Source organism: Mesoplodon bidens, assembly GCF_964165515.1.
Source record: "Mesoplodon bidens genome assembly, chromosome: 2".
NCBI classification, from domain to species: domain Eukaryota; kingdom Metazoa; phylum Chordata; class Mammalia; order Artiodactyla; family Ziphiidae; genus Mesoplodon; species Mesoplodon bidens.
Genome location: NC_138177.1, coordinates 157,926,445 through 157,953,262, shown reverse-complemented (window position 1 = coordinate 157,953,262; position 26,818 = coordinate 157,926,445). Strand labels below are relative to the sequence as shown.

The following is a 26,818-nucleotide window of genomic DNA, read 5'->3' as shown; positions in this document are numbered from 1 at the left end:
GCAAAGTACCTCATCCCTGGCTAGAAAGTATTGAGAATTTTATTTATTTTTCACTGGAGAGCCCAGCCTGAAGAACTTTCTCATTGTTTGGTAGTCATCTTCAGGCTGGTGTCATGAGGCAACTCACTCACCTAGAAAGTGAGGGAAGCCTTTCTTCCCTCCTTTAGGGGCTTTGGGTGGAGTTGGATGGGGGGGCATCTCAATTAAGGAAGCCATATCAACTCCTGGCGGAGTCAGTGGGACAACAGATGTTACTGTTATATCACCATCACATCTAAGAGCTCTTAGGAAGTATGACACGTAATGACCTAGAATTAGGGTGCTGGGGAAGAGGCTGTTATTTGGAGAATTGAACAACAGGTTTCCTTTTAATAGTTGAAGCAGCTAGGGCTCTAAAAAATTAAATATCTTGTTGACACATAAGCTCTTTTTTTCCTGTTTTTCCATACTGCCTCTACTTCCCATCCCTATATGAGATTCATAAATGACATGAATGTAGAATTTTATCAACAACTCCAAGAACTAAGAGTCATTTGAATCTTAAAGGATACAGTTTTAAAAATAAAATGAACTGCTAGCTACTTTATGACTATTAAATGTATGTTACTCAAATTTTATACTTTTGGTCAGAGGCGAGGGAGTAGTAGAGTCCCATAATCCCTTCCAGTGTGGTTTAATGATTCTTTATCTCCTTGAGAGATTACACTGGCTTAAAATGTAAGTAGATTAAAGAACGATTGACACAAATCAGTGGATTAATATGAAGAAGTTTATCATTTTATGTCTATTAAGAATGCTAGCAGCAGTTGACCTTTGCAACCACCAGCACCGCTGCTTAAGGCAGAAAACTGCTCTGAATACTTCACTTAATAGAGATTCATGATTTAAGAGAATAAAGCTGTCAGTAGTTCAAGCCTATGAAGTTGTCTATAACGGACCTCCTCTGTGCTATGCCAACAACTTGCAGTTGTGTTGCAGTAGTGTGAAATAGGTAAAAGAATAATGAAAAAAATGATCTAACTCTTTTTAAAACTGTGTTTAAGACCTTCTGTGTTCCAGCAACCAGTGATCTTTTTGGGAGCAGATGTCACTCATCCACCAGCTGGTGATGGGAAGAAGCCTTCTATTGCTGCTGTGAGTATCTTTAGACAGGTTTATCTTATCTAAAGTTTAGACAAAGATCAACATTTCAGTTTTAACTTTTTGAATTTTAATGACATTTTCTTTGAAACCAACTTTTATAAATATAAAGTTTAAAAAATATATTTATAAAGTTTTATAAATATATATATCTATATGTAGATCTATGCAGAGCCAACTTTCAAATGTTCTTTGGGTTTTTGAAAAGAATGATTATTCTCTGGTTTGGAGGCTGCAAGTTCTGTATATATCTATTAAATCAAGTTTATTAATTATATTACTCAAGTCTTCTGTATCCTACTTCAATTTGTCTGTTTGACCTCTCCATGGTTGTATATTTTCAGTTACTTTTTGTAATTCAGAGTTTGTTTATGTATTTCAGTAGTGTCTTTGTTACAGAAAGATGCATTACATATAAGTTTGCTGGATTGCATTTTTTTCAGTATAAAATATCTTTCATCTTTGTCCACTTTAATACTTTGCACTTGAATTCTTTATTACTGCTCCTCTTACTTTTAACATCTGCCTGTTCTATCTTTTGCCCACCTTTATATTTGTAACCTTTCTGTGTCAGTTCAAAAGTGTATTTCTTATAAACTTCATAAAGCCAGATGATATTTTACCCAACTTGAAAATTGCTTGACATCATTCATTATCATCTTTACTTTTAATTTTTAAAATCTGATAAATCTTAATCTTTCCTTGAAAATGATAGTAATATTAAATTTTTCACTTATTTTTCCAAAGCTCTTTTCATTAATGAAGAAAATTGACTTTTATCTATTAATAAGTTATATTTCCTTGTATTCTTAATGTTATGCATAAATTGTGTACATTTCAAGTGTCCTAGAGGTAGTATTGAGCAATCTCTGATATTCATTAAAATGTTCCTAGAGAAGATAAATAATACAAAATTTCTAAAGACTTACTTAGGATTTGCTATTTTAGGGTTGTTTTCCAAGGAAGTTTAAGCACATTTAAATTCTTTTGGACTTCTGGGTTATCATTGTCCTTTTTTGCTAAATCCATTTCTACCAAATATTCACTTTCTTTTATAATTATCAGAGGTCTTGTAAATAGAATTTGATTATTTTTGCTATACATCTTCTATTCCCAAGAACTTAAAGACTAGTGTGAGAAACAATGTAAGTAATAAATGCCATGTAGTATAATAGATACTACCATGATAGTGATGTAAATTAAAATTGCAAAAATCTGGTGTGTTGAGGAATTCCAAATGCAGGGAATTGGAATGTAGTATAGCAGACTGTGAGGCTTTTAAGATTTTGTAAGGCTTTTTTTTGCCATCAGAGGGGGTGTGGATTTATTTTTAGCAGTGGAAAAGAAATGGTCAGGTTCCTTTTTTTTTTTTTTTTTTTTTACTTAGAGAAAATTTAAAAAAGCAGATACAATTCCATGTACCTAAAGAAGTAGACAAGTTCTAGCTCACTTTTTAAAAACTCTTGGTTATTTTCTAATCTGACCTAAGACTGAAGAGAAATGTAAGAATTTTCCATATCTTGGTTTCTAATAAGATGTTTAAATTACTGACAGGAATTTAGGTACTGTTTTGAAATAGTTTGTTTTTATTTATTTATGTTTTAATTGATATATAATTGACATATAACATTTTAGTTTCAGGTGTATAACATGATTTGATATTCATATATATTGTGAAATGATCACTACAATAAGTCTAGTTAACATCTGTCACCATACATAGTTGCAAAAGTTTTTTCTTATGGGGAGAACTTTTTTTTTTTTTTTTTTTTTGCCTGCGCTGGGTCTTAGTTGTGGCACACAGGATCTTTCCTGGTGGCGCATGGGCTTCAGAGTGCGTGGGCTCTGTCGTTGCAGCGCGAGGGCTCTCTAGTTGTGGCACCCAGGCTTAGTTGCCCCAAGGCATGTTGGGATCTTAGTTCCCTGACCAGGGATCAAACTGGCGTCCCCTGAATTGCAAGTGCTGAGAACTTTTAAGATTTACTCTCTTAGCAATTTTCAAATATGCAGTACAGTATTAACTGTAGTCACCATGGTGTACATTACATCCCCATGGCTTATTTATTTTACATCTGGAAGTTTGTACCTTTTGAGCCATTTCACCCATACCCCACCCCTCTGGCAACCACCAGTCTGTTCTCTATATCTGTGAACTCAGTAGGGATTTTTTGTTTGTTTTTTGTTTTTAGATTCCACATATAAGTGGCATCATATGGTATTTGTCTCTGTCTGACTTATTTCACTTAACATAATGCCCTCAGGGTCCATCCATGTTGTCACAAATGGCAAGATTTCATTATTTTTTATGGCCTAATGATATTCTATTGTATGTATATGCCACATTTTCTTTATTCATCCATCCATCAATGACACTTAGGTTGTTTCCGTGTCTTGGCTGTGTAAATAATGCTGCAGTGAACATGGAGGTGCAGAGGTCCATTTTTGAAGCATGACTTTGTTATAGATACTACCCTAGAAGAAAGAGAAGCTGGAGGTAGAATAACCAGCTGGTTCTTGGGCCAGGCTCTGATCAGTGATGTGTGAACACTTTTAAGTATTCTGGTTCCAGTGATCATGCTTCAGTAGATCTCTGAGTGACTACAGTCAAGGAGAACTTATAAGTTCATGCTTCAGAGTTCCCTCTGCTCCAAACACATAACAGTATTAAGACACAGAGAGAAAAAATTAAGATAGCTACTCTCAAAACCAAGATTTAAAATTTATGAAGCATAAGAGTTCTTAAGGTAATGCCAAAGTCATCTTGAATATGGCTTCTGGGGTAGTTTAGTTTGCTAAACTGTAAGAGCTATAAAGAGAAATCAAGAGTTTGAATGGACCTTCTTTTTTATTTATCTCCTTCCTCTATATACATCTCTTTGTCTTTCTTTCCTTACTAATATTTAGGTTTACCAGCAACATCTGTAAATTAGAACCAAATTGTTAAATATAAAGTACAGCCTACTTATGGGAAAATAGTTTTTGACCCTAGACTGGGGCTTTTATTCTGTTCTTCACTGGAATTATCTACTTTTATTACTTTCAAAATGAACTGTGATAAATAGTTAAGGTTATAATAAAATACAAATTTAAATGAAATCCTTTTCCTCTTTTTTCAACTTTTTTGTGGTAAAATTCATATTCGTATAGTTTTGAATACCTTAATTTCTATGTTTTCTTTACTTTTTTCAACCTAGGTTGTAGGTAGTATGGATGCCCACCCAAGCAGATACTGTGCTACAGTAAGAGTTCAGAGACCCCGACAGGAGATCATCCAGGACCTTGCCTCCATGGTCCGAGAACTTCTCATTCAGTTTTATAAGTCAACTCGGTTCAAACCTACTCGTATCATCTTTTATCGGGATGGTGTTTCAGAGGGGCAGTTTAGGCAGGTTGGTTGCCTGGGATTCTCATCATACTGTGGTTAAATCAGATACTGTGTTTATAATATGGTGTCTAGTTCTGAAGTTAGGAACCTTAATTGAGAGTTCCTAAAGTCAAATGTTGATACTTCCTTAGATTTTCCCTTTTAAAATATTTACTGGATATGTAAGCCTTGATTGCTAAGACCATGCTCTGCTAATAGTTAAAATGGAATAGAGAAGTATAATTAGCTGTGAGGTGATGAGTTTAAGAAATTCCAAGTCTAAATCATTGTCTTACTTTGAAGTATGTATAGGAGAACAACTGACTAGATCACATCTTTCCATTTCATCTTCTCTAGGTATTATATTATGAACTACTAGCAATTCGAGAAGCCTGCATCAGTTTGGAGAAAGACTATCAACCTGGAATAACTTACATTGTAGTTCAGAAGAGACATCACACTCGATTATTTTGTGCTGATAGGACTGAAAGGGTAATCTTACATTTATTGTAATACTATTATAATCAAAGGTTATCTAACATAGTTCATAGAGCACTTAACAGAGGCTCTCTGCCAACAGCAGAGTTTCTGATATATAGTAGTAGGTTACAGCAAAGCAGATTGATTATGAGTATAGAAGCATCAAAATAAGTTAATTTTTAACTTTCTAGAATTTCTAGTAACCCTCCAAATGTTCAAAATCCCATTGTACTTTTTTGTTGTTGTGAAGAAATGCATAGTTTTAAAATTGTTCTTTTTATTCATATTTTCCTTAAATGTTCAGAAGCAAAAAGGTATGTTCTATTTTTAAAATATCTTGTAAAAATTAATTTTACAAGCTAGGGACATTCCAGAGTGATTAGTGAAAATTCATGCAAACTAACTGTCCTCTTCAGCGCTCTGCCCCCATCCTGTAAACCTTAGAGCAGAGAAATCTGAGGAGCACAAGGGCCAGTGTCCCTTTGGGAAGGGGGACCAATAGAAAAGACTGAAAAAGAAAGGAGTGTGTCTTGTCTTTGGTGCATCTGGTCTTTGATGACACTCGTTGTGTAGCTTTGGGCAAGGAACTTAACATCTCTGTGCCGGTTTCTTTCTGAGCAAGGTTTGGATAATATTAATATTTGCCTTATTTGGGCTTTTGAAAGGATTTTTTTAAATTAAAATGTGTAATGTACTTAGAACGGTGCTTGGCACATGCTAAGCACTCAGTGGAGGTTACCTAGTTGTAGAGTGGTGGTAATGGTGGTAGTGATAGAGGAAAAGAGGGCATAATGGCAGGCACTGTTCTGGATATTTTTTATAAATTTAACCCTCACAAACAACACTATGCGGTACTTATTATTATTATCCCCATTTTTCACAGTAGGAAACTGTGGCACATGGAGGTTAAATTGGTAGAGCTAGGACTCAAAATAGGCAATCTGGCTCCAGAGTACTCTTAATCACTGTCCTATACCACATCTCTAATAGCAGTAATGATAGTTTTATTTTGGCCTCCATGTTGTTAAAGGCCTGTGCCCCAAATTACATTTCTGTACCTAGAAAACCAAAGGTTTCTTCAAAAGTTAGATCAGGAAAACCTAAGTTAGATTTAATGATTTCTTGCAACTGATGTTTAATTGTGCCTTTCCTTCATTTGTTTGCTTCTCTTTCATCTTTGCTCTAAATCTACTAATCATAATAGATGAGAGATAATTATAAATGAGGAAATAGGCATAGAGAGGAAAATACTGTGCCCTAGATTTCATGACTAGAAATTGGTGGAGCTCTGATATGAACCCAGGCATACTGCCGCCTCTCTAAAGAGAATAAAACTTTCAAATATATATTAATTAGGAGATTTGTGTGTTAAGAATAGGCATAATTTAGTAGTTTATGAACTGTTTTCTTTATTTTGTGATTTGGTGAAGCTAGCTGGTTGGTCCACACAGATATAACTCCAGCCACCACCTGGTAACAGTCCCTCACACAGCAGAAATAATGTCTGAGTCAGTAAAAGAGTCTCTGATTTGTTAGCCTTGTAAACCTCGACTTACAATTAATGATTTTAAATATGTTAGGGATAAGGAGGTAGAGGTAAGTATATATATGCATTTAAAGTGTTTTATTAGGAGACTTTCATTATCAGGAGTTTCGAACTTTTTCATTTACATCATGTATTACTCAGAGAAAATCATGGTATCTATTTTCTTACAAGATGTTGAAACTGCTAATATGAAATAAAAGAAGTAGGGCCTTTGCAGTCATTTCCATGTTTGACTCTCAGTTCTGCCCTTTATTGTATGCTATTGGGCAAGTTATTTTGTATTCCTGAGCTGTAGATTCCCCCCAGACAAATGGGAATAATACCTAACTTGCAGGATTATGAGGATTAGAAATAACGTATGTAAAGTACCTGGCATATAAATGGTTAACAAATGGTGACTCCAGTTGATGCTGTTGTCAGCATTCTTTCCCTCTAAAAATATAGGGTTCTCTGAGAAAAATGCTAATTTTCATAAAACTGCACATTCAAGAGTACCTGCTCTGCACAGATGTCATAAATTGGAGCACTTAAAGTAACTTTAAAAAAAAATTTTTTTTAAGTTTTCTACCCATATTGCGATCAACTACCAACTAAGCATCAGTAGAGACTAATAACTCTTTGTTATCAGCTTTCACTTTCAGCAACATTTAAGAATAGGAACTAGGGCTAGAATAAGGTCTGCTCTTAATGCCTGCTTAAGTAATATTTCAAGCCAAAAGTAGTGAAACATGGGATCAGCCTATGTATTTATATCTTTTTAAAAGTGCTTTCAGACACATTCTTTACCTTTGTCTTGTTTGTTTAAACTTTGACCAAACAAATCTAGGTCGGAAGAAGTGGCAATATCCCAGCTGGAACAACAGTTGATACAGACATTACACACCCATATGAGTTTGATTTTTACCTCTGTAGCCATGCTGGAATACAGGTAAGCCTATACTTTGGGTGAAATGTTTTTATTCAGGAACTTCTGTTCTTAGGCATATTTTTTTAATCTCAGAAAAAAGAGAAAGAAATATTCTTCTCTGCACTTCAGATTTTTTCCACATGAAATTAGATGAAACTTTCAGTAACTAAATCATATCCCCTTTTTCACCTTGAGAGGGACTTATTTCTACGAAAGTACCAGAATATAAGTATTTTAATAGAAGGCATCTCCCTAAACTATGTCCTTAATTTAATGTAAAACTTCAAAAAAATCTAAAATACCTGATTGTTCCTTTGATATATTCTTTTTGATAATAATACTTCATAGAAAACTTTGACATTTACTGGCAGATATTGAGCATGTGAAAGAGTTTAGTTGTAGAATTACAGCTTTAAGTTTCAGTTAAATAATTCTAAGTCTTATTTTCAGAAAATCTTTTTGTTAATTTTTTAGCTATACTTAGTAAAACATAAGCTGTAATTCAGTGCTTCTCAAACTTTCCAGCAGCAGAGAGTGAATCCACATTCGCAGAATATCTGAGAGAATGTAGCCCAAAATTATTTTAGTATACTTGCCATTGATTAAAATAGAAATTTCAGGAAGATGTACCTAACTGTATATCTGAATCTTAAAGCTTTATATGTCCCACATACAATAACCCCAGTTTCACTCTTAGGGCTTTAAAATTATTGTCCTACTCACTTATATTTGTTCTTATAACTGCTCCTGTTTACAATCAATGTGTTACATTTTCATGGTGGGTGGTAACAGTCAGCAAAACAAAGTTAAAAGTACCTTCTGAGATAAAATCTATTATCATTCGAGTACATATTTTAACCTTAAGTTTCTCTCCATGTATCCCAAGGAACCCAGGGTGGCAGGTAGGGTAGTGACCCTGAGAGGGCACAAAGGGGCTTTGTGGTTGCAGTTAACATTGAGTTTCTTGATTTGGGTGCTGGTTTCATGGGTATATTCTCTTTGTGAAAAATTCATCAGTCTACATGTATGGTACATGAATTTTTCTCTCTATATATTTACTTCTATAAAAGGTTTACATTAAGAACAAAAAAGACTACACTTATTTCCTCTTCAGCTTATAGCAAACTGCCTTCTGCCCCACCATTATTGCTCCTTGATCTCTGTAACTTCTGACTCTGTTATAATCATGCACTCATCAAAACCGTCTACCATTTGGCTTCCACTACACATTTTATCCTACCTGTCATCTTACCCTTCTGTTTTTTCTAGGTTTCGTTCTTCTTCCACCCACCTTTTTTTTTTTTTTTTTTTTTTCGCGGTACATGAACCTCTCACTGTTGTGGCCTCTCCCGTTGCGGAGCACAGGCTCCGGACGCGCAGGCTTAGCGGCCATGGCTCACGGGCCCAGCCACTCCGCGGCACGTCGGATGCTCCCGGACCGGGGCACGAACCCGTGTCCACTGCATCGGCAGGCGGACTCTCAACCACTGCACCACCAGGGAAGCTCCCACCCACCTTTTAAAATTTTAAGTTCAGGGAATTACCTGGCGGTCCAGTGGTTAGGACTCAGCTCTTTTACTGCCGTGGGCCTGGGTTCAGTCCCTGGTCAGGGAACTAAGATCCTGCAGGCTGTGCAGCACAGCCGAAAAAAAAAAAATTTAAGTTCAAGTAATATTTATGACTTTGAAATCTCTTTTTACAGATACAACTTTTCTCCTGATTTCCAGATCTTGAAGTTATTTTTGATTGTACCCTCTCACCTGCCACCCTTATCTAATGGAATCCCTGAACTCTACAGAATCTATCTTCTTAGTCTAAGACCTATCTCTTATTCTTTTTTTTCTTTTTTGGCTGTGTTGGGTCTTCGTTGCTGTGTGTGGGCTTTCTCTACTTGCGGCGAGCGGGGGCTACCCTTTGTTGCAGTGCACGGGCTTCTCATTGTCATGCCTTCTCTTGTTGTGCAGCGTGGGCTCTAGGCACGTGGGCTCAGTAGTTGTGGCTCACGGGCTCTAGTGCGCAGCCTCAGTAGTTGTGGCGCACAGGCTTAGTTGCTCAGTGGCATGTGGGATCTTCCCGGACCAGGGCTCGAACCCATGCCCCCTGCATTGGCAAGTGGATTCTTAACCACTGTGCCACCAGGGAAGCCCCTATCTCTTATTATCCTCACATCCCCTGCTTAGTTCAAGTTCTCATTATTACTTTCCTATATAATTACATGATGATCCTGGGTGCCCTCATTTAGTCTGTTCTCATTAGATTAATTAAAACAGCTAAGATCCGGATAATAGCCATTCCAACAGCTATGAGGTGATACCACATTGTGATTTTGATTTGCATTTCCCTGATGATTAATGATGTTAACCTTTTTTTCATGTGCCTGTTGACCATCTGTATGTCTTCTCTGGAAAAATGTCTATTCAGATCTGCCCATTTTTCAACTGGATTTTTTTCTTTTGCTATGAATTGTATGAGTTCTTTATATATTTTGGATATTAACCCCTTATCAGATACATGATTTGCAAATATTTTCTCCCATTTAGTAGGTTGCCTTTTTGTTTTCCTGATGGCTTCCTTTGCTGTGCAGAAGCTTTTTAATTTGGTGTAGTTCTACTTGTTTATTTTTGGTTTTGTTGCTTTTGCTTTTGGTGTCAGATCAAAAAAAATCATCACCAAGACCTATATCAAGGAGCTTATTGCCTATGTTTTCTTCCAGGAGTTTTATGGTTTCAGGTCTTACATTTAAATCTTTAAACCATTTTGAGTTAATTTTAGTGTATAGTGTATGCTATAAGATAGTGCTCCATTTTCATTCTTTGCATGTGGCTCTCCAGTTTTCCCAACCCCATTTATTGAAGAGACTGTCCTCTCCCCATTGTAAGTTCTTGCTTCCTTTGTCATAAATTAATTGATCATATGTGCATGGTTTATTTCTGGGCTCTATTCTGATCCACTGATCTATCTATGTGCCTGTTTTTACCATACTGTTTAATTAGTATAGCTTTATAATATACAGTCCCCAACATATGATAGTTTGACTATTTTTTGACTTTACAGTGGTGCGAAAGTGATATGCATTCAGTAGAAACTGTATTTCAAATTTTGAATTTTGATCTTTTCCCCAGCTAGTGATATACAGTACAATACTCTCATGATGCTGGGCAGCAGCAGCAGCAAGCCACAGCTGCCAATAGGTCACACGATCACAAGAGTAAAAAACTGATATACTCACAACCATTCTGTACCCATATAGCCATTCTGTTTTTCACTTTCAGTACAGTATTCAATAAATTACATGAGGTATTTAACACTTTATTGTAAAATAAGCTTTGTGTTAGATGATTTTGCCCAACTATTGGCTAACATAAGTGTTCTGAACACGTTTGAGTTAGGCTAGGCTAAGCTATGAGGTTCAGTAGGTTAGGTGTATTAAATGCATTTTGACTTAGGATATCTTCAACTTAAAATGGGTTTATTGGAACATAACCCCATCGTAAGTCAAGGAAGATCTGTATAATATTTTATTTCTTTTTCTTGGCTAATTTCACTGGCTAGGACTTTCAATAACTATGTTAAAGTGGTGAGAGTGGGCATCTTTGTCTTGTTCCGGATCTTAGAGTATGATTGAGTATGATGTTAGCTGTGGGCTTGTCATATATGGCCTTTATTATGTTGAAGTACGTTCCCTCTATACCTGCATTGACAGTCTTTATTATAAATACTCAAATGCTTTTTCTGCCTCTATTGAGATGATCATATGATTTTTATCCTTCATTTTGTTAATGTGGTGTATCACATTGATTGATTTGCAGATGTTGACCCATCCTCACATCCTAGAATAAATCCCCCTTAATCATGGTTTATGATCCCTTTAATGTTGAAATTGGTTTGCTAATATTTTGTCAAGGATTTTTGCATCTATGTTCATTAGGGATATCGACCTGTAATTCTTTTCTTGAGGCATCCTTGTCTGTCTGGTTTTGGTATGAAGGTAATGCTAGCCTTGTAAAATGAGTTTGGAAGAGCTCCCTTCTCCTCTATTTTTTGGAAGTTTGAGAAGGATTGGTATTAATTCTTCTTTGAATGTTTGGTAAAATTCACCAGTAAAGCTGTCTGGTCCTGGACTTTTATTTGTTGGGAGGCTTTTGATTACTGATTCAATCACTAGTAATAGGTCTGTTCAGATTTTCTATTTTCTGCTTCATCATGATTCTGTTTCTAACCCATCCTCCATATTACTGCTGATGTTACTTTTATAAAACCCCCAATCTTATCACACCCAAAACCTCTCCTATTAAAAAAAAGCTGTGCAGTGCTTTCCCTGCTGCCTACAGGTGAAAGTCCAAATTCCTAAGCATTTCATTCAGTCTGATTCCAAATGTTCATTTCAATTTCATCTTTTTCCCCTTATGCCCCATATTCTGTTCATCCTAGTCTATTAGCTATTCCCCAAATATGCCATGAAATTTTATGCCCCCGTGCTTTTGTTAAGGCTGTTCATTCTCTCCAGTGTCTCCTCACCCTACCCATCCCATAATGGCCAAATCTCACTCATTCCCCTCTTGGTAAAGAACCCCCAGGGCTCACCCTCACAATTACTTCCTTTGGTATTCTCATATAGGACTAAGTACCAGTAGTACTATAGCCATTTATTAGTTGTTTTATAATTACAGATGCTCTATTTCCTCTACTCCTCTACTGAATTATGTTTCCATTGTTTTGACATTGTTTACTTTGTTTTTCTTTGAATTCACAGTCCCTAGCATAGTGACTAATACATAGGAGCTCAACTAATGTTCTTGTTTTTTTATTATGGTAAAAAACACACAACATACAATGTACCATTTCAACCATTTTTTTTTTTATTTTTTTTTTTATTTTTATTTTTTTTTTATTTTTTTCGGTATGTGGGCCTCTCACTGTCGTGGCCTCTCCCGTTGCGGAGCACAGGCTCCGGACGCGCAGGCTCAACGGCCATGGCTCACGGGCCCAGCCGCTCCGCGGCATGTGGGATCTTCCCGGACCGGGGCACGAACCCGTGTCCTCTGCATCGGCAGGCGGACTCTCAACCACTGCGCCACCAGGGAAGCCCATTTCAACCATTTTTAAATTTACAGTTCTGTGGCATTAAGTAATTCACATTATTCTGCAGTCATACCACCTTCTATCTATGGAACTTTTTCATCTTCCCTGATACTCTGTACTCATTAAACACTAACTCCCCATTCCCACATCCCCCCAACCCATGGTGATCACCATTCTACTTTCTGTCTCTATGAACTCGACTACTTCAGGTACCTCATGTAAGCGAATTGTACAATATTTGTCCTTTTGTTACTGGTTTATTTCACTTAGCATAACATCATCATGGTTCATCCATGTTGCAGTATGTGGCAGATTTTTCTTTTTAAGACTGAATAGTATTCCGTTATATATATACATATATATATATACATATACATACATACATACACACACCACCTTTTATTATACATTCATCCATCAGTGGATACTTGGATTGTGTCCACCTTCTGGCTATTGTGAATAATGCTGCTTTGAACCTAGGTGTGCAAATATCTGTTCGAGTCCCTGTTTTTACTTCTTTGGGATATATACCCCAAATCAGCTAAATGTTTTTTTATTGATTATTAAATTAGGATATATTTTGCTAATGTACAAAGCTTGTTTTTTCACTTAACTTAGTCTGTGGTGAATATTTATTTAAAAGTTTAGAACTCAGCAGAATATTCCGTTGCCTTCTCTAGGGTACCAGCCGTCCTTCACACTATCATGTTTTATGGGATGATAACTGCTTTACTGCAGATGAACTTCAACTGCTAACTTACCAGCTCTGCCACACTTATGTGCGCTGCACACGATCTGTTTCTATACCTGCACCAGCGTATTATGCTCACCTGGTAGCATTTAGAGCCAGATATCATCTTGTGGACAAAGAACATGACAGGTAATATAAAAGCATAACAAGTACAGATTCTCACCCAAATCCAAGTATGCTCTATGTGTTAGGATTTTCGTGGGAAATTTCTTTAAGTGTTTACATGTAAGTAGGTGCCTCTCTCTTTGCCATAAAGTACTGCCATTTAGAATTAAAGTTCCACAGGCTGTTAGAAGAGTCAGTGATCCAAATGAAAAGCTATGATAGAACTGACTGCCCAAGATGAGGGTTCCTATTAAAATGTGCAGTCTGGGCTTCTTAGTAATAGTGTGATGTAGTGATTTTGTTGCTTTACCAGGTTAATTCAAGGGAGAGATTATTGGTAATAAAAGTGATATATACAGACAGAATTATAGGATGTCTTGGATTTACTTTTAAATAATCCTGGAGAGGTGAGAGGTAAAACAGAATTGGCCTTGAGTTAATAATTATTGAAACTGGATGATGGATATGTAGGAATTCATTATACTGGCCTCTATTTTTTTAAATTTTTTAAAAATTTTCTACAAATAATATTTTTCAGAATTATTACATCAGAATAGGGTTTGGTTTTGTGTTCACTGCCACTTTTCTTACAGTGCTGAAGGAAGTCACGTTTCAGGACAGAGCAATGGACGAGATCCACAAGCTCTTGCCAAGGCTGTACAGATTCACCAAGATACCTTACGCACAATGTACTTTGCTTAAAAAGTCTAAAAATATTCTCTGAGAGGAAGAACTGGAAGATGAATCAACATACAACTTATGTTTCCAGTGGAGTCAGCTGAGTGGGGATGCCTCCAGCCATACAGAAACCATCGCTGTGTGGGGGCCAGGGTATGATCTTTATGTTGATACAAGGAAGATTGTTTACTTCATCAAGGAACACAGCACCATTATGCAATATGAAACCAGCCAACTGCTTTTTTGTGCGGTCTCCTGTAGGAAGTATCGCAATCATTTTGTTTTCACTTTCTTGTAGTCTAACCCTTTTAATGCCTTTACCTCAAGTTGCTTGGCAGCACAACTCTTTGCAAAAAAAAAAAAGTAAAGAAAAAGTAAATGATGGTTTTTTAAAAAACACACCTATATGAATAATCAAAGTGATTGTTCACAATTATGTGTGCAAAAAATGTGCATTCATGTATTCTTGTAAAAGTTATCTGTATATTTTACTTATATACATGCATACTGCATATGCATATATATCTGGATCTATACTGATAATAGATATATATGTATCTCTGTATATATTTTATAGTTCATTCCATTGGGGAACTTTCTTTCCCTTTTATTATCCTCCCACCACCACTATGATTTCTCTCTCTACCACGCTTGCCTTCATCAACTACATTTGTTTTTCCCTGATGCTACCAGTAACATTCAGATGTTCATGTATCTGGTTCATTTGAATATGAAGCATGGCAAACTAGATTTTTATTTTGCACGCCCTACTCCTGGTCTTGTCTCATACATAATTCTGAGTCCTCAACTCTTGGTATTGCTTTCTTAAGAATCTATATATATATATATATATATATATATATATATATATATATATATATATATATATATACACACATATATATATAAAAAATATGTTTTTGTGAGAGTGAATGTCTGCCCCCTCCTGCTCTCAACTTACATTTGCCATTTGTGCAATGTGTACATAAGCAGTAGCAACCTAAACTATTCTTTTTCTTTAGTGAGTTTGTTAAAGCTGCTATAAATATATAAAAAAAAACACACACAACTTTGTCAGAAGTTGTAACTCTCTCTATATATAAGTGGTATGTATTCTAAAGTCTTCTGTTTCTATGTGTTATACATGGAAATCCCTTAAAACTTTTATAAAGGGTAAATATTTTAAATGATTGGAACTGTGTAGGGTTGAGACCTCTGAAATTGGGTGGAGAGAAGGGATTGTGGAGGGTTTTTTTGGTTTTTTTTTTACTAGTTTATTTGCTGCCTCTCATACCTTAATGTGATTTTCATATATATATATTTTTATATATATGTGTGTTGTATATATATAAACATATATGTATGTGTTTTGAAGTATAGCTTCCTTTTCTTTTATATTTATTAGAATAGTGCTTTAATAATTATAGAATCATATTGGCAACATCTTTTATAGAAATATAATCATGTTTATTTTAAGAAATGACAACTTGTTTTTGCTCTCTTTTAGTGCAATAAGCAGTTTTAAAAGAAAGCTGTGTCTGTTTGACATCTTTACCACAGATAGTGGGAGAAACAGGCACCTCCATAATTTTAAAAGGGCAAAGTATATAGCCTTAATTTCAGAAGGAAAGTTTTGTAATTTTCAAGTTTAAAGCATGTCTTATAAAAATCATAATGAAAATGAAGGAAGTTAAATTTCCTAAATGAGTGTTGACCTTGAATATTAGAAATAAGGTTGAAGAACTTTGATTTAAGTAATGACAGCGACTAGCTTAAGATTTAGAAGATATTTAAATTCTTTGAGAATAGATCATGTTTATTGAAGAATCATACTGGTAAGGTGCCCATTTTCACTTACTAAAATGAGTCAGGAAAATATAAAATGATATTTTAAAAACTTTTTTTGCTAATTCATCACCAGTGTAACTTTCCTCTTAAAATTAGGGTGATGGTGACAAAGGAAGTTAGGACTTTGAGCATTTGAAATGAGTTAAATCACTGAAATGTTGAAAAAAGTTTTGCGAAACTTTTGTTTTATTGACTTCACTTTAAGATATTAAAAAATACTATAAAGCTGTCAAAACCGAGTTTATCAGTAACCTTGGATTCAGGGGAGCTTTGCACTTTGTAACTCATGAAAATTGCATTTTAATTTTTTTTTTTTGCACTGGTTCAGAGTATAGATATTACAGATTGTTTCCAGTGGGCATTGTTGTTAACCTTTCAGAATTCCATCTGCACATGAAAACAAATGGATTAGCTCTTTAGTTTCTCTCTTACCTATAATCCACACTTATTGCCAATTTACTGTATTTTGAGCCTAAAATCTGAGCCCATATCCTCCAACAGGTATGAAATCTTTTGTCCCTCTGCCAGAAAACTAAGAAAGTACTGTATTTTGTATGTTTATTATATTGAAGTGTCTGAAATGTAATTTACAACACTGTTTTAAAGCTCTTTACATAAGGTAATGTTTGTGTAGTGTATACATTTTTCTCCCAACCCTCCCCCCTCCTCCAAAAAATTTCTATAAAGAGTGTATTTTTTTTACATTGAAATTTCACTGAATATAGTCAAGAACATAGGCAAGAGAAGAAAATAGTATATCCTAGGTGGTAAAAATCTGATGGCGTATGTTTGCTCAGTATGAGTAAAACATCTTCCTTTATCAGTGGGAGCTGTACAGATTGATGTGGAAAACTTTAGGGCCCAGGGAAGAACTGTAGATAACCTTTCCCTATTTACCTGCTTTACCTAATTTTCAGTCACTTAATCTCACATGTGCTAAAGTAAAGCCCATAATTTAAAACTATTTAGAAGGACTTTTACAGAGGAAAAAAAAATTTTTTTAATATAAAGCTTTACCTTTGAAGTGAGTTCTTTTTAGGGTGCTCTTAGAGTTTCAACATTGCTAGTTTAAAGTTGGTTAACTTGAAAGAATATGTATAGTATATTCTATTTTGCTTACTAACAAATTGGTATATCAAACTTAATCATAAGAAACTTTGTGCTTAGAACTTTAAGGTAAATACTAAGTGGCAAATATTCTTTGAAATTTGTTTCATTACTATACTTTTGTAGAATTGCTGATCTTTTTTATTTAAAAAAAAAAAAAAGGTTGTTTTGAGTTTAATGGTCATGAAACTCAACAGTGACCTTTCTGTTCCTGCCCTTGCTCACTAACTATACAATGAATGCTAAATTTCTATCTGCTGTTTTCTGTGATATAAGAATGACTTTAAAATGTCAGTCCCAGCAACTGGTATAATAGATTTTCATGTGAAGCAGAATTGGGAGTTTAATGTATATTCTGGATGGCAAATGTGTAAAGTGCTGATACATGTTTTATATTACAGTATCAAGTTACTGGCATTGAGGACCATGCATTTATAATACCGTAGCTGCTATATTTATTTAATGAAGTAGAGTCTGACAGTTACTGCACTTAACAGTAAGGAAATGAGCAGGATTCAAGGCTAGTGTTAGACTTTTTTTTTTCCTAAATAAGATTTAAGAACATGAAATATCAAGGTAACAAAGGGTGCTGCCAATTTAGTTTCAATTTAATATCAGGATACTCTTTCTTTGTTTTAGAAATGTGTATTTTTACTTTAGCAGTTTTGGAAAAGGGTACCTCAGCCTCCTCAGTACTGGTTTTTAGCATATTTTTCACAGGAGTACAGGTGCCCTTTTAACAAGTTTCTCAGAAAAAGTATTCTTCTGTGGAAATCTTCCTGTTTGTAACCTATTAATTTATTTATCTTCCTACAAGAGAGTCTAGGTGGGATTCTAGTAGGAATGTACTGGGTGTTTTAGAAGGCACTTGATAAAGATTCATCTCTACTTTCTAGCATGGAGACTTTTAGCCCTCTAAACACCTATACTGGTTTTCCAAACTAGGTTCTCTGATGACCCACCACTGCCTAAAGTTTACTTATATATTCTCTAATGGATTTTAGTATGACAGACCTCATGACAGGCTTAGTCATGACAGACTTAAAGTATGACTAAGGAGATAGAAGCTGAGTTGACATTCAGTAGAAACGGCTGGCTGAGGATCTCAGTGTTTAAGGAAAAGGTGACCACTCAGAGTGCCAGTAATCAGTCTGAAGGATCTATTATTGATGGATTATAGACCGGGAATTAGAGACTCTTATTCAAGGAATTTGGTGGGTGTTTGATTCAGAGGCCAACATGAATTTGCCATGGGTGGTGATTTTTATGAAATCTGTGAAGCTAGCCACTTGGATTCAGCTAGAATATTTTGTAGTCTTGCTATTAAAACTTGATAGTGATGTTTTGCCAAGAAGCTTAACTGACAGCTCGGCATAAATTTTATTCAGTATCATTAAACCTGGGTTAAATATTTATTTAATTCATCCTCTTAGATGTTCTCCTATTGAATAGTTTTTAAAGACAAGTTGCCCCTAACAGTAACTTGCTACTTAAATTATCTTTTATGAGTTATCAGTCAAGCTGCAAAAGGACACCATTGAACTGGCATCTTTATTTTGGCTTTTTTAATCCTTTTCATTCTTTTTGAGAATTCATGGATGTCTTAAAGCTTCAATAATAATACCTGGGAGACTTTATATCAAGTGAGGCCTTTGTGAGTGGCAGTATAACCCTGACTCTAAAGTCTGTCTTTATTTTCCTTTTTCCCTCTCATTTGATCATATAAAGCACTTTGTGATTCGACAGGAGTCGAAAACAAGCCAAGAATAATGTGTAAAATCAGTACATAGATGTGAAAGTCAGAATTTTCTCCAAAAAATCTTTTTTAAAAAATTTCCTGCTTATACTAAGAACATTTTTGATCAGTGGCAATATTGGAAATGATGCTGTGATTAGTGAAACCTAAGCTGACTCCCAGGAAGAAAAATTAAATCTCTCTCTCTCTCTCTCTCTCTGTCTCTCTCTCTCTCTCTCTCTCTCTCTCTCTCTCTGTGTGTGTGTGTGTGTGTGTGTGTGTGTATATATATATATAGCCTCAAAGGGAAAAATATTTTTAACTTTTTCCTACTTTTAAAAGTGGTACATTTCAGTTTATAATTTTCCGTGATGGTCAAAATCATTTCTTTTAACTAAGATATAATGGTCAAGGCTTGTGCTAATATTACCTACTGCGAGTTCAGTTTTATTTTCCTTTACGCATCAAAGATAGTGCTCTATATTTTTACATCGTTGTAAGAATCTTTTGCTCTTAAAGTATGGAAGTTAAAGATTTTAATTTGAATTAAGATAGAAGTTTAATAAGTTTCGTATGGAGGGTTGAGATTTACCAGTGAGAAGCTCTACTGAAATATCAGGTGCCAACAGTGTGACAAAGTTAAGATGCTATCAAATCATCTCTCTGGCCATTGGTCTCCCTTCCTTTTTGAAATCAGTGTCTTAGGTAACCAAACTCTCATGTTGTGTCTATGTTAGCGTGTCAGTAAAGCAGAGATGTTCTTCAGGGTAGACACTGAATTAAATTTTTAAATCATTTTTTAAAGTAAGGCGGTTCTTAGAAAGTGCCTTTTCAGAAGATGGTGCTGTAGATTTTTATTTTTCAAATAGCATGAGGCTAAAAATTTGAAAGATAAATTATTTTAGAATTCCAAGAGTATGACCGTTTCATATAAATAATGTTATTTGTTGTTCTGAATCTGGTCCAAGGGAACCAAGTAAAGCTTTTATTCAGTAAAGTATCTAAGTAAATGCTCACCAAATATATTTTGTAAGTTTAAAAACACAGTTTTTAACAGAATTAACCCTTTCAGTTCTCAGCTGTGTTGCAGGGATTATATAAGGCATATAAAACAGCAAGTTTGCTTAACTTTTTAACAAGAGTATGGATATAGTAGTAAGTGCCCGACGGCAAAGGTAACTTGCCAGAAATTATGTCATAGGCTACCTTTCCCCCCCAGCATATTGACCCTTCTGTAAATATCTACTGGCAGCCTTTTCTAATTAATCTTTATTAAAGAAGACTGCTTATAAAGATGGAGCCAAGTCATCATGGAAATCAGTGTAAGAGGAGAAGTAAAATGATTATTTCTCTATCTTTAGGGAAATTTTTTCTTTTTCAGGCAGCAAGAAATATTCTAAATGTTTCCCTCTTTTTTCTAGCATAGGTGAAAAATGATGACAGTGCATCTATATGATCAATTAATTAGAAATAGAACAGGTAAAATTGGGCTTTGGAGGAAATAAGTAAGAGGGAGGATAATAGCAGGACTATTCATACTGGTTGGAAATTTAGTAATCTACCAGAAAGCAATTTTCCCCTGAACTAGGAAGTAGTAAACAGCAGTAAATGATCACCTAACCAGTTCTTGCTTGTGAATTTGGTGAGCACTCTTCCAGAAAATAGACTTAAAAAAAAAAAAAAAAAACACACCTCAGTAACCTTGTATGCTGCATTATATAATAATGATAGTAAAATTATATTGATTGTTTGGAGTGTACTATGTCTGTCTGCAAATATACATGCACATTAAACTTTTTCATTTTTTATAATGTCATAATAGCAATTACGAGTTTATTTTTTTAATGTTAATTTTTCTATCGTGATGTTTATATTTATTGGCAATTTGTGCGCAACTTTTATATTTTGCTTAGATATTGGTTTTAAGGTATTTTATTTTTATAGATATCTCTAGCTTTTCCTTTCTTTGTAATATTAGCAAAGATTAAGATGGAATGTTAATATGCCAACCAAACTACTAATTCCATAAAGTCTAGAGTTTGGATTTTTACCAATAAACCATTAACACTATTTTCTAACTTAGAATACTTAATGTTGTTTATATAGTGGGCATTAAAGACAGTCTTCAGACAGATTTCTAAACGTGGAGGGGAGGTGGGGCTTTTCTTTAGATTTCTTTCCCTTAAGTAGAAAACTAATACTAATGGATTGGATTTATTTTACCTGATCTGCAGTTTGGGGGCAACTTGATTGTTTACACCTCTTATTTCTAACTTCAGCTACATTGAAACTGCTTTAAATGGATACATCATCCAGTGTTAGGATTGTGATACCATTCTCATAGGCCTGGAAAACAAATAGCAAATGATCCAGAAGTCAGTGATAATTGACTTTGAAATGGGGTGCTCCAGCCCCCACCATGATTATGTTATGTGGAAGATTTGCTACCCTGATCTTTTCCCTACCATACCTTTAAAGTTGATTCAACCCTACCATACTTTTAAAGTTGTTTCTTCTTCATCAGTGAAGAAACAGAGTTTAAGTGGCTAGGTAGAATCAGAGATAAAGACTAATATAGTATTTCAGCTACTTAAAAATTTAAGTAATAATTATGAATATGAATTAATTGGAAGACAGTTAAAAGTATGATTATAGAAAATTAATTTCAAGGATATATGCTTACTCCAGTTTCCTAGTGAATAAATCAAGATTATTTGTATTGACATTAACTTTTTATAAAGGTGCATGAAAAAAGTGAATTCTGTTAAACAGGTAAAATATTTCCATTGTGTTTTTACATGGTGAATTTGCTTGGTAAGCCATTTTTTTCTGTAAGAGATTAAAAGATAAACTTTATCCCTCCTCTGAGCTTTAAATTCTAGGTTATCAGGGTTTAATGTATGACATTTTGCCATACTACATTCTTTCACTGAGCGGGGTAAATGAGAAAGTTTCAAGTAACTATAATTGGAAAAAAGTATTATTTTTATGTTATGTGAAATTTAACGATTTAAAATGAATCAGCATGTGATTTCGTATAGACATTAGCCATATCACTTTTTCCCCACGTTTTTGCCAGTTTCAGTAGGTTGATATGCACACACACACACACACACACACACAGCCTCTTCCTTACCCCTACATCAAGTATTAATTGAAGGTTGGTATTCTGATTATAGGAATTTGTTGATACTAAAAAACTCAATATGTTTCAATCAGTCAGATATATTTTTATTGTAAATATATGCTCCCCTCTTAAGGATATTTATTGTAGTTATAATTTTAATAGTTTTATTCATTATGCTTCAACATTGTCCTAGATTGACAGGCATATAATTCTTGTAGATCAATATTTTTAAGGCAGCTTTGAGTAGAAATCATCCTTTATTTTCTTTTTTCCTTCCAAAAGCTCATAGGAACCTGACACATAGAGCTTATTTTGCTCTTTTAACTGGTTGGCTCCATAAGTCAGGGTACCTGGCATCAGTAACTGAATTACGAGGGTGAAGTACTTGGTGACTCGTTCAAGTTTACAGTCATCTCTTAGAACTGTCATGAATAGGCTTATGTGAGTAGAAAACAGATGAGATTGTTGGTCATTAGAACTTTATTTTCTTTGCCTTTTTTTTTGATTATTTCTAAAAATTGACTGCATGCACATCTGTAATTTTATGTTTAAAGTTTAAGAGGCCATGCCAGAAACTAGAGAGGGAGATTACCCTGATTTAATGCCTAAAACTTTCCATCTTTATTTACTTCATGGCTTTAGTTGGAAGAACAAACAAACAAAAATCCTTTAATTTGGCCCTTTATTTTTAGAACCAAAGAAGGAAAGACTCTTTCTACAAAAAATGTTTGCAGATGTGATAGGAGATCTTTGTGAAGAAATGGACTAGTGGGATTGTAAGTGTATGTAGTGAGGGGGTAAATGAGGAAAAGGAAAAGGTTTCTTTGCCAGAATCCTTGGAGAGAAACCTTACAATTGTTTGATATTTGTCTGGTTCTCACAGTCACATTGTAAAAGAGGAACTGTTGCCATTTGAACCTAAGAAGAGAGTCTCTGTAACCTAAATTTATTTTATGTTGTTGTCCCAGATCTAAAGCTGCATCTGTTTTGATTAGAGAAGTTGCTTCTGAATAAAGAAATGAAGTATTTATCCTTAAATAGAGCCATGGCATTGCTATCAACACGGCTTCTCCAGCTTTTCCCTGTATATAGAAAACACAAAACAGGACCTTTCCAGACAAGGTAGTCTTTCCTGTAATGAAAATATATTTTGATAACAGATTTGGGGGAAACACTGGTAGACTGTAATGAAGGGGGAATTCTGCCTAACATAGATGGTCCAACCAGGTTAATGGATACAGTTTGATCCCAGGGAGTTTAACAAGAGGAGCCTTTGGTAGCAGGTAAACCTTTGGTTTTGGTAGCAACAGATTTGGATCTCCAGTGTTAACTGCAGGTATCTCCCTGTTTCACAGAAAGGAAATGATCTCATAGTATTGATGATGATCCTGCAAATGTGCCTGTGCTCTTTCTCTAATTCAAAAATCAGGACTAGCAAGCACTAACCAAAATCTTCTAATACTTTGTCCTGTAAGATTCTTTACAAGTTTTCCAGGAGGTTTCTCATTTCTTAGCCCAGGGTACAATGCCTTTCTCCTCTTTAAAAAAGAAAAGAAAAAGGATTTAGAGGCAGTTTAGATAGAATTCTACTATGAGTAAATAATAGAGTCTTTAAAATACGTGGGAAAGGAAGATCACATGCCGCGAGTTATAGCTTGATTGAGAGACTCTGAATACTGTTTTCATGTTTGGGTTCTAAAGTTTTTTTCTTTGACCTACAATTCTTTGATTTACTTGAGTGCCATTATTCTATATTGGGATGTAATCAGTGTTTTATGCCATTTATGAATTGTGCAGTTTTTCCCTCTCCACACACACACTGTTAAAAATAAAAGGGGGAGGACTAAAACAAAAAAAAGAGATAATGAGAATCATTAGAATGTAACTCTAGTTAATATAGATGGAAAGAAATCCTAACTTGGTTAAATGAGAATTAAGACTGAAAGTGTTAGTGCTGCAGGTATTATCTCTATCCATAGAGTTTTTTGCTAACTATAGAGTGGTAATATGAACAGAATATATATCTGAAATATGATGTTACAGCAAAGTGATAAAAGAAATTATTCTTGAAAGTAATATTTCAATCTTCTCTAACAGAGATGCCCATATTCTTAAGGAAAATTAATGTAGCTCCTGGTTTTAATGAATCAGACTCTGATTTAAACTTCAGAAGATTTGTTACTTTTATTCTGGCACATCTTCTTAAATATGTAAAAATTACACTGAATGAATACTTAAGACTATTCTTTCCTCTTAATTTACATAATGATTTTTTCAGACCTTAGTTCTATAGATATTGATTTCTCTCTCACATATATGCCTCTTGGTGTGTGCAGAATTCCATATTAAAAGTTTTCTTAAACTCATTTCCTAGTCAAAGCTGAGCTGTAAAGGAGAAGACATAAATAGATTTAAAATGCAGGAAATTTTAGAAGATCACAACTGGAAAAAGACTGTTAAGAACTTGTTGCCTTTGCGAGTAGGAAGGGCTCTAAAACTTGAACTGAGATTTGGAGTTTAGTCAGAGCTCTACCACTAATTTGCTCTGTGTCCATAAGGCAATTTCCTTAACCTCTGTGTGCCTAGGTTCTTATAAAATGGTAGTGATAATACCTGCCCTCACCTCCCTCACAGAGTAGTTGTAAGAATAGGATAATGTTTGTGACAGTGCTTGAGTTCTCCAAAAGAAAAGCTATTCAGAAGCTGAAGATAAAAGAATATTGTTGTGTGAAGGGTTCATTTCCAGTTTGCTTCTATGAAACTATCTTTAGTTACCCTAGATCATTTTATCAAACAGGTGTAAGAGAAACTGAGACTTTATCATGGTATGGTGTTCACCTACAAATGTATTCTGTTTCTCCCCTGCTAGATATTTATTGCACAGGCTGAATTTTTCTTTATAATAATCTTTGGAAAAAGTGTAACTTCAAAAACCAAACTCCTTTTAGTGGTGCTATGGCAGCTGTGATTGTATTTTGAGTTAGATTAATGTGGTGAAACCATCAGATAATCAGAAATTAACTTTGCCTTTTGCCTTCAGGCATTTTTGCTACAGATTGGCATCAAAGGCTGTTGTACAACCAGATAGTTATCCCTTTGTTTCTTGCAGATTTTTGGTACCTTTTTTTGGAGTAAGGGGTTAGGTTTTAAGAAGGAAAGTGTGCTTATTTCACTTACCACTTTGCAGAGTTGACCGTTGCTTTCCAATCACCATGTACCTGTAAAAATTAAAATATAGTAAAAGGGTTTTTTCTTCATTTAAATTCAGTTCTGAGCATCTGCAGATGATATCAGGCAGCCTGTTGGCATCTGACCCAGTTATCTTTATGGATTGTGGGCAGAACCTTACATTTCTACACGCTTACCCACTTTCCTGAGGGGAAGGGGCTCTTGTTTCTAGGAAAAAAACAAAGGGCACATCACCACAGGTTGTGTAAGCAATTCCTTGTTGAAACAGACAAGTTTGGTTTGTGTTTTGTTTTGTTTTGTTTTGTTTTGTTTAAGAAATAAAAGGATGCATTTTAGGTACACAGGGTATGAATGCATTCAACATTTATTTTTTTATCTCTATAGATGCTGATCTCCCCTTGTTGCAGGCAGTTTGGGCTTTTTCAGCTCATCACTAACATAGATGAGCTCTATCTTAGTTTTATAGGATAATGAGAATTACAAGTACTGAAAAGTTGGGGAGATTCATGCTTGGAAAATGAACAAAAAAATCCACCTTGCTGGGTGAGATAGCTGAGAACATTGGATATATCAGGAATACTTTTAAACAATTTTTCCTGTAATGTGTAGCTTTAATATCTGTCTTCAGTTATGGACCCCATGAAAGTATTACTGTATCTTGTGAATAAAGATCATTCTTGTGAACTAGTATATGGATGCATTCATAGGCTGTGGGAAGCAGTGATGTGTGTGTGTGTGTGTATGTAAATATTCTATGTTTATAACATTGTGTATTACATAAGTTTATATAGAAAAAATGTGTTTCTTTATTCTTTGGGGGACTAAAATTGTAATATAACCATTCCAGTGTAATCTGACCACTCACTCTAGAGAACATTTATATTACACACAAATACACACCCCTAAAGCATTGCTAACTGCTCCCACTTGAGATAATTGCTGCTTTTTTTAAGCCTGAAGTAGTGGACAGGAAATAGCACTCTTTTAAAAGGGGCTTTTCTGAGAAGTAAAATGTAAATATAGGACATGTGGGGAGGTGGGGCCTCCTGCAAATGTCCTGCAGATGGACAAATAGCCTTTTAAATTTTACTTTTTAACCATCTTAACCGTGTGTGCCTATTTGTACTGCAGATGTGAAATATTTTGGGGAGTTAATATCAGTATGTTTTGAAACTGAATTATTACATAAAATCAGAGTAACCTCTTTCTCCATCCCCCTTTTCCACACTGACTATTCTCGCCAAATATACCAAGTTCCAGCATGGTAAAATGATGGACACTCAAACCTCCTTCCTCATCTTCCCTATCCTGTCTTACACCTGGTCTGGCCTTATATTTTTTGTTGGCTTTTCATAAGTAAGAACAATTTACTGTAGTACTTTAGAGACTGCAGAATTTCAAAATGTTTATAAGCCTTCCTTTGTTAATGTTTGGTTACCCGATAACATTAGTTAAAACAATGGAGTAAGTCTGAGTTTGTAATATGCTACAAGATAAAATCTTGAATGATATTAAACTTGACTGCCACATTTTATTAAGAGGAAATTGGATTATATGGTGGGTGGGAGCTAGTCTATGATATATATGTAATCACTGTATAATTAGAAACACCAAATGTTGAGTCCTATCACTGTGTACTTGGGGGCCAGGCTTTGGATATGGTTGTCATTTTAATTCCTTAAAGACTGTATGTCATTAAGATGAGCAGAAGGCAAATAAAGTTTTTAAACAAAAATACTTTTGGGGGGTATTTAAATTT

The 26,818-nt window shown here is 34.8% G+C and overlaps 1 protein-coding gene across 4 annotated transcripts in view; it reads left to right on the top strand.

Annotated features, from left to right (window-relative positions):
* Window positions 1-20,641, top strand: part of AGO3 (argonaute RISC catalytic component 3) — a 115,205-nt gene extending 94,564 nt beyond the window's left edge. For 3 of the 4 annotated variants that reach the window (XM_081226660.1, XM_081226662.1, XM_081226661.1), the window contains 6 exons: window positions 1,044-1,134; window positions 4,335-4,529; window positions 4,862-4,996; window positions 7,357-7,458; window positions 13,200-13,399; window positions 13,969-20,641. In XM_081226660.1, coding sequence (XP_081082786.1) covers window positions 1,044-1,134; window positions 4,335-4,529; window positions 4,862-4,996; window positions 7,357-7,458; window positions 13,200-13,399; window positions 13,969-14,077 — 832 coding nt within the window. In that variant the 3' untranslated portion in view covers window positions 14,078-20,641. The remainder of the gene's footprint in view (window positions 1-1,043; window positions 1,135-4,334; window positions 4,530-4,861; window positions 4,997-7,356; window positions 7,459-13,199; window positions 13,400-13,968) is intronic. The other variant, XM_081226659.1, reaches the window with a different exon arrangement.
* Window positions 20,642-26,818: the final 6,177 nt, after the last annotated feature.